Genomic DNA, 8479 nt, shown 5'->3' on the forward strand with positions numbered 1-8479 from the left:
CCCATTGACGCGTGACCTCTACAAATAGCCCTACGTTAAAAGTATGGGGATATGACTAGTTAACGTCGCTGTGTGAAAATAACCGGCCAATATTAAAAGTACTCTTCTAAAGTTCTAGAAAATATAGTTTTTAACATGTCCTAAATTTTAGCTAATTTAGATGTTTGGAAATATTCGTACTTTGGTGTTTTAGTTAATGTTATAGGTAATAGTACATTGCCTAGTTAACGTCGCTGTGTGAAAAATAACCGGCCAATATTAAAAGTACTCTTCTAAAATTCTAGACAATATAGTTTTGTAACATGTCCTAAATTTTTAGCTAATTTAGGTGTTTGGAGAGGGTCGCACTTTTGTGTTTTAGGAAGGATATGTAAACGACAGATAACACCAAAAATATGAAGAAATTATTTCCAAACCGTGTTAAGTCAACAATCATTATGTTGCTCATTTTCAAGAATGCTGGTTTACAAAAAGCAGCCCATTGTCTCATTTCGTGAACAAAGGTACACATACCATTGTTTCCTTTCGTTTCCTTTATAATCGGTTACCCAACTGAAGCTATAATACCAGCTTTATTGCAATATCGCACATGAAAACAGACACTTGTGCACAACCAGAGAAGATCCGATTTAATCAGTTGCGCTGTTTCAATGAGTGTTATCTTGGTTTAATAGCTTTTAATGGGGTTAAGTCCTGCAAAGGTCGAGATGAATTCTACTGTAGACATGACTGCATCATGTCTGGTTCTATTTTGGAAATGTGCTTATTTAAGCATCAAGCGGCAAGTTCGCGTAAAAGCTGGCAACCAAATTGTTTTGTTTCATTCGGGTATGCTGAATTCAAAACTTTTGTCAACCATTGGAACTCCGTGACCCTCAAAAAAGACCCTCAAACACCCTACATGCTCATAGTCATATAGGGGCAAAAATTAAACATGCTCCAAATTCACTAAAAACATGTCAAATTATTTGTCTAGGTCCAAGGATTACAAAAGTAAAACATATTTGCACGTAGGACATATAGTTACCAAGTAGGCTCGACAGGTCCAAGGTCAATTTGCATGCTAGGGGTGAAAAAGTAAAAGTCACTCCGATTTTCGAAAAATGGATGCAAACTGTTCTTCAAGTTCAAGGGATTCTTTGATTAATCACTCAATCGTTGTTTCATTCAACCAACATCCGCCCAATAAGTATTCAACAAACAATCAATAAAATAATCAGAATCATTTAATGAATTGATTAATGAATTATTTGATATGGAGGTCATCCAATCAATCAATATAATATAATAGAATCACAATAATTTAATAGTCAGTCTGATGAAATTAAATTTGAACTACTCATCAAGCATCAATCAATAATCATTCGTTCGATCAATCGATCAATTATTAACAAATTACATTGTAGTCTCGCAATTAATGTACCGTATCTTGGTGTTAAAATATCAATCAATCAAGTAATCGAGTCAAGCAACCACTCAATTTATAATCAGTCTCTCAATTGTCTCTTCATGGTCTTACACTAGGATCCACAACATGCTCATCTATAATTAATAAGGGCACAATTCTTTAACCCCAATACATTTGTATAGTCATTGAATGACCTTTGAAAATTTGGATACAAAACTCATACTCTGAAACTTGAGGTCAAATTTGCACTATTGAGTATTTAATTGAGGTTATTGAACTATGTCATTTGGATGAGGCCATTGTGCTCCATAGTGTTAGATCTGGCAATCTCAATCAGTCAGCCAAATAGTTATTGACCGCTCATAACTTCATCAATCTCAAATTAATCAGTCTCTCAATCAACCAATCTACCAATCATTCATTCTATAATTCAATTACAAATTGCATTCGTTTGTAATTCATATGCATGATATTCATTCATTAGTGACTGATTAAGCATCAATAATCATTAATACTCTGGTTCTGATATGATTAGTCTTTGATCTAAAAATCTCTAAACAAAAAAGTAAGCAAGCAAAAATGAAATCATAATTTCTCGATATAAGCTATATAAGCCTGATCAATATATAAATCAATCAACGAAAATAAAATAAATAAATGAATAATTAATGAACACACATTAATAATAAAACATAAATGATGATACATGAAATAAATGTAATTATAGGCCAGTATTAAATAATGAAAAGAAGAAAGAGAGAAGGAAAGAAAGAAAGAAGGAAAGAAAGAAAGAACTTGCTGAACTTCTTTTTTTTTCAAGAAAAGGAATTAAAGTAAATAAATGAGTGAAACCCAAAGTTTTTATGAAGCGTGTGTCTTCCAATTCTATATTTTTCTTAAACATGTTAAACGAATAGGTCAACTATCCCAATTAATAGAGGTTGCGCATATGACGTATCATACCGTAAATATGGTGGTATACTCAAATCCATTCAACAAAAGCATGATTGCAATCTGCCGAGACAGTTCGTCTCACACACATAACAAATGCACTACGATCAAATAGGTTTATGACAACATTTGATTGAATGGACTGCACTGCAATCAATAATTTCAAGCACAACCTTTATACAAAAATAGTAAGGAATCGAGGTTAACCAGGACAATATTAAATGTAGTGATGACAAAAGGAATTGATTGTGTGCAACCTACAGGTCAGTGAACTGAGGGTAAGAAGAAAACCGAGTATTATAACAGGATTAACACATGCAACTGAAGAGGGTTAATAATCAATTTTGTTACGCAATACTGAAGCTGGAAGCTAGTGTTCTGGTAGCAGGTAGGCAAGCCACACCTACTGACAGCTATTGATGATATTTAGTCAATCGGATTGGCTGAATATCATTAGTAGCTGTCAGTAGGCGTGGTTAATCAGTTTGAGATTTCCTCGACTTTCCAGGTCAGGATATGTCTAATTTAGAAGGACCCACGCCTGACGGCGTGGACTATCGTACTAAATGGAGCGTGGTCCTCCTTGAAGGACTATTTAACAACGATGCGGCCGCGTCGTCTGCGTGGTTTACTCGCGAGGGCAGCTTTAGCTGCCCGAGCGAAGTAAACCACGCAGACGTGCCGGACGCAGTTGTTAAACGGTGATGAACAACGGTGAAACATGATTGAATCCCTTTCAACAACGAAAAGAAGCTAAATATCGTATAATTCACGATTATTTTACGAGGAATGTCAGTTAATCATTGCCACTCAGCCTTACAAAAACTTCGATGATTTCTCTTTTGATATCAACAATAAAACTGCAGAATAAAACGGCAATGTTTAGCCGCTATCTGAAAATACTGAATTCAACTTGTAAGCTGGCATACGCACAAAGGTTCCAGGCATGACGAATTTTACGCGCTCTCGCGTAACGCGTAGTCTCGCTCGCGTTCGCGTATACGCTACAGTAAAAGTGTGGATTCATCACGGTTTAACAACGGTTGGCTCCTGTACAAAGGTATAGGAAGAGTTGTTGAAAAGTGGATGTTACAATCTAATCGGCTACAATCGGCATAGTTGATGATATCTGATTCTGATAATTCACTAGTAGCAGCGAAATTACAGCGCTTTGTATCCTCTGGTGCACTATATAAATCTTATATGGATTCATGTTATTTATTTATTTTATAAATATTTCTTGTAAACACAATCTAATGTGGTGCTCACTACATGTAGAAGGCCTGGTCTGCAAATGTTCAGTGCATAAATCTAGTAAAGATAAAGCTTCATATGTTTAGTGTAATCAAATGAAATACCAAAGCTGGATATTATACAATCGTGATGCATTCCTTCTTGTTATGGACGACAAGTATTAACTTTGATATTATTATGGCAATATACATTCACTTCTCAATTGATTATGCTTTTTTTCGAAAAATAAACCATGAGGCCTAGAGGCCATGATATAAACCTATATTCGGTATGCGGAAACCTTCCACGGTTAGGACGGCGCTTGCACTCGCATATTCACTAAACTACTGCCGCCTCCTTCATTTGCCAACCTTTATCGAGGGGCGTGTTTGAGGTTTTATAGTCATACATGTAGGCCTACCATTTTTCACCCTGATGTGGCAGTCAACGTCAACGCGTTGAAGCAGCTGTTTCGCTCGCGCATCTATGTGGCGTATTAAGCGTGTGCATGTGTACACCAGCGCTTTGACCGAACGCTAGTAATTATTTGGCTGTGCCCAATTAAATGCTCACTGTACTGACATCACTACCACATCAGGATGAAAAATCGCATATCGCAAACCAGCCAAATTTGTCATAGGTTTGAATTGTAATAGGAAAACCGTGAATATATGGTCTCAAACTCTGAAACATCTGAGCAGAAACGTGTCCTTTTTACTGGTTTAAAGTGAGTCTGTAGCTGTCGCCATCTTTGGAATATAATACAACATTCTCTGGCCAAACATCGGGTTAAATGTCAGTAAATAGTTCAAATCGTCTAAATTCAATAATATCAAACAGTCACGGACATTAAGTCAAGGCTACATGAGAAGTTTGGGGTAGGTCACGCATTTCCTTGGTATAAAAAACAGCCAAAAGGATGTCCAAAATTCCCTCTTTTTATCACAACGCGATTTATTACGAAACAGCATTTTCATAGTGCATACGCTGGTTCTTTCAATTCTAGTTTAAAATATGTTCGTCACATGCAGTCTGATTTGGTATCTATGTTTTCATCAAAGTCTTGGGAACTAATGTGGACAGTAGTTTCGTTTAAAAAACGGATACTGTTTAAAATATCAGTATTTACGCGAGCGACATTTTGAGTGTGTAAAATGCATTGAAAATTGTCGGCTAAAGAATGCATAAATTAAAATCGCGAACAATAACTAAACTATCTACATTCCAAGCGGAAACGCTTTTCATAAGCATACCACCTATTTTTGGGCAATCGCTGCAACCGAAATATGAAATTCCAGGCCATCTGTAAAAAAGAGCGTGAGCATATTTTACTATGAACTTGGGACATCAAAACACATGTTTTAATTGGTGTCAGACCTATTTTAATGATACGATAATTATGCCCCCAATAATGGCTTTCATTTGAACTATTATTTGTTAAACTGCTATTTTTACTTTTTGAGAAATTAATGAATTTATCGAAAAACTCGACGGAGAGTGTCACTTTAACAGCTACATGCCTTAATCTGCCGAAATATTTGTATTTTGGCAACCATAATTCGTGAAGCATTGCAATACATTTACTTTTATGCGGCATGATATTGATAGCCTTGTTTGTAGTTTTAATCAAAAGCATGCTTAATTAAAGTAGACATAAGGTTAAATACCACTAATAGGCCTGGGCGATACATTGAAATACGATGAGGAACTATTTGTTTTCATGGCATTCAAAAAGACTGCATTAAAATCGCTGAAATTGATCAAGTTATATAGCCAAAAAAGTACTTTTCAGAGTTTGATGCTTCAAAATGGTACATTTTCTCTCATTATATGACATTTTTGATGTAATAGTACCAAAATTCATACGCACGGCTTCGGTTTTAGTAAATAGTCGCCTTATCATATTGTAACTTTCAGCTTCGAGGGCGCACTGTCATTTTAAGGTGTTTACGGTTCAGTGCGTTAAAACAAGAAAAGTCTCAGGTCAACCTATGTTGAATTTTTGATCATTTGGCATCTAAATCATATAGTTTCACCTGATATTGGTGGCATTGAACTGTGAGAGTTCGGAATATGAGAAAATTCCACCCGAAATTAGGCATTTTCCCATTGAAACACGTGTAATACATAATTAGTGGTATTTAACCATAAGACCCCAGAGATCACTTAATAAACATCTCAAAAAAGGAACTCCCCCCCCCCCCTTGAATAATTGCCATTATTCAAAAAGGGGCTTTTGTATTACAAATCTGTAAAATGCGTTGGAAGTAGATTTATTTCTGCGCATTTTGACACCTCATTTGATACGATAGCCAAGAAAACAACAAAACACTGGTCAATTTAATGTAGTGAGGTCCAGATTTGAAAGTTGCACTTACATACAAACTTTTACAACACAAAACACTCAGATATCATTACACAGATTTCCTTCCATTACACTCAATGCAAAATCAATAGAATTTACTGCAACTTTCAAATTTTGGGCTACATTGATTAAAATGTATACCGTGACGTCAATATTTAGTCAATTGTTACAAATGAGGTGCCAAAATATGCAAAAATAAATTCTGCTTCCAACGCATTTTACAGATTTGTAATACAATTACCCGTTTTTTAATAACAGACATTATTTAAGGGGGGTCAGTTACTTTTTTTGAGATGTTTATATTGTCAGTCTTCCTCATGTGGCCAGATGTATAGATAGCCTCGGTCCCAGCCGCCTTGCGCTCCTATTGAAAATGCTGTCTATGACTTAAATCAGTTCATGAATCAACTCGACGACCATCAATCAAATTTAACTTGTATTCTATACTTCGTCGGCCGTATCACATACTGACCACGGTTGTTTGATGTGATTATGTGTTGGTTTTTTCAAAACAAAACATCATGTACAACTCAAATTTAAGCTTAAAAGCTTAAAGCGGTATCATGCTAATTTGTTCAGATCCTTTTGAGTCATTTTCAACTTTAATTTCTTCTTAATCCCCTTATTATTATTCACTTTCACAGCATTTTTTAAAGCTTTTTCGGATATAAAATGTATCTATTTATGACAAGATTTGTGGCGCTATTTAGATACTGGAAATTACTCTTTTAGGCCTTTACAAATAATTTCTTTAATTTTTTGATGAAATATGTTTATAAAATTTCTTTGTTCTTTACTTCACCTATTCCACCTGTTGCAATGGAAGTATTGATTACCTACCCCTTGCAAATTAAGAAATATGATTTATGATAAATAGCGCCACCTATATTTTGCATTTACTTAATAATGAAGCCAATTCTATATACATCAAACAACCATGTGACGTATTCGACATTTTTGAGAAAATTGGTATATTAGTTTGTTATGTTATGCTCTATATATTCACCAAAAACCATGCCTCAAAGTGGCTTAATTAGTAAGATATTAATTAATTTAATTATGTCGTATTTACAAAACCTTGAAACGTCTGCATCACATAACGACGTATTTGCCTATCATCTATACTGCACAAGCCCAGTATATCGTATCTGCAATTTGAAGAATTTGCCGTTTCACATACTGACGTATTTGCGGTATGTATTTGCGCGACTCTGTCATTGTACGGCAAAATGGCTGTTTTGTCCTTTTCACATACTGACGAATTTGCGCAACTGTTTCACATACTGAAGTATTTGTGCGAAGTATTTGTCATATGAACGGCGAAATTGACGTTAGTCCTTTTCACATAGTGACGTATTTTATTTAATTTGTTATTGATTTTTTGCAGAATAAGTTATGCTCTGATAGTGATAAGTGAATTATATTGAAATTATGGTATATTTGTATTACTGTTAACCCGGTTTTCATCGACAATAATATTTTAATCAAGATTATGCAGCAAATGAAAATCGCTAGATTTTCAAGTTCGATTTTCTCGAAATGCGTATTTTTCAAATACGTCAGTATGTGATACGGCCGACGACTTGTTCTATGATTGTTTTAAACTGACACGGTATGTTCTTCTTTGATACAAAGGTTGGCGAACAAAATCTTATATTTGACAAACTTGTGGATGTCATAGACAAAGTTAAGTTCAAAGGTATGTGGATCTTTTCCTCTTTTTTTTTCTTTTTTTTCATCCACATGTAATACCCTGACGGCTAACTACTTTATACGTCCATGCATCAATATTGTCTGCTGTCCTTCGGAAGATACTAGACAATTATTATTGTCGGTATCGTTTACAAAGAGAATAAGTTTACATCAATGATAAGAGGTCTTCCAGGACCTCATGACTTTTGACCTCGTGATCCATGAGCTTGGTTGACCTTTGACCGTGTGACCTTGAAGATGTCCTGGAAGACCTTCTTACTACTTACATCATAATTACATCAGTTTCGAAAAAAACACCTAACTTTCACGTTCCGTTGTCATATTTTGTTCAGTATTTTTCTTTGTTTGAACTAGACGATCAATACACGTTCCCTCAGGAGAAGGTGTTCCCCATTGCTGGTCTTATGCCTGATGCAGAAGATCTACAGCATTATTACTACTATGATGGTTCTCTAACCACACCACACTGTAACGAAGTAGTTCAATGGATTGTATACGCAGAGCCAATAGAAGTATCATCGGATCAGGTTTGTTGGTTGTTTAATTAATTGTTAATTTTACCCGAGGGCACTTTCATTTCAATGTGGATATCATGATGGAGTACGAACTATATTCCCCTATAATGAAGTCAGTAGCAGCATGCAAGAAAGTATCTTTGAATCAAATGTTTTTGTTCGTTTCAACCAGCGAGGTGGAGGGGCACTAATTATTAGGATAAGACAGTGGAAACGTAAATAAACGTTAATACTGCTGAGGACACATTATTTGGGTATAAAGGATAATGCTGCACCTTTTATATCTATTCTATT

General features: G+C 35.2%; 1 protein-coding gene across 1 annotated transcript in view; it reads left to right on the forward strand.

Moving 5' to 3' along the window:
* The window catches only part of LOC140144400 (uncharacterized), a 44582-nt gene extending 36364 nt beyond the window's left edge, over positions 1-8218 (forward strand). The window contains exons 15-16 of the mRNA XM_072166214.1: positions 7593-7656; positions 8025-8218. Coding sequence (XP_072022315.1) covers positions 7593-7656; positions 8025-8218 — 258 coding nt within the window. The remainder of the gene's footprint in view (positions 1-7592; positions 7657-8024) is intronic.
* Positions 8219-8479: the final 261 nt, after the last annotated feature.

The sequence above is a fragment of the Amphiura filiformis genome, chromosome 2 (assembly GCF_039555335.1).
Source record: "Amphiura filiformis chromosome 2, Afil_fr2py, whole genome shotgun sequence".
Taxonomy (NCBI): domain Eukaryota; kingdom Metazoa; phylum Echinodermata; class Ophiuroidea; order Amphilepidida; family Amphiuridae; genus Amphiura; species Amphiura filiformis.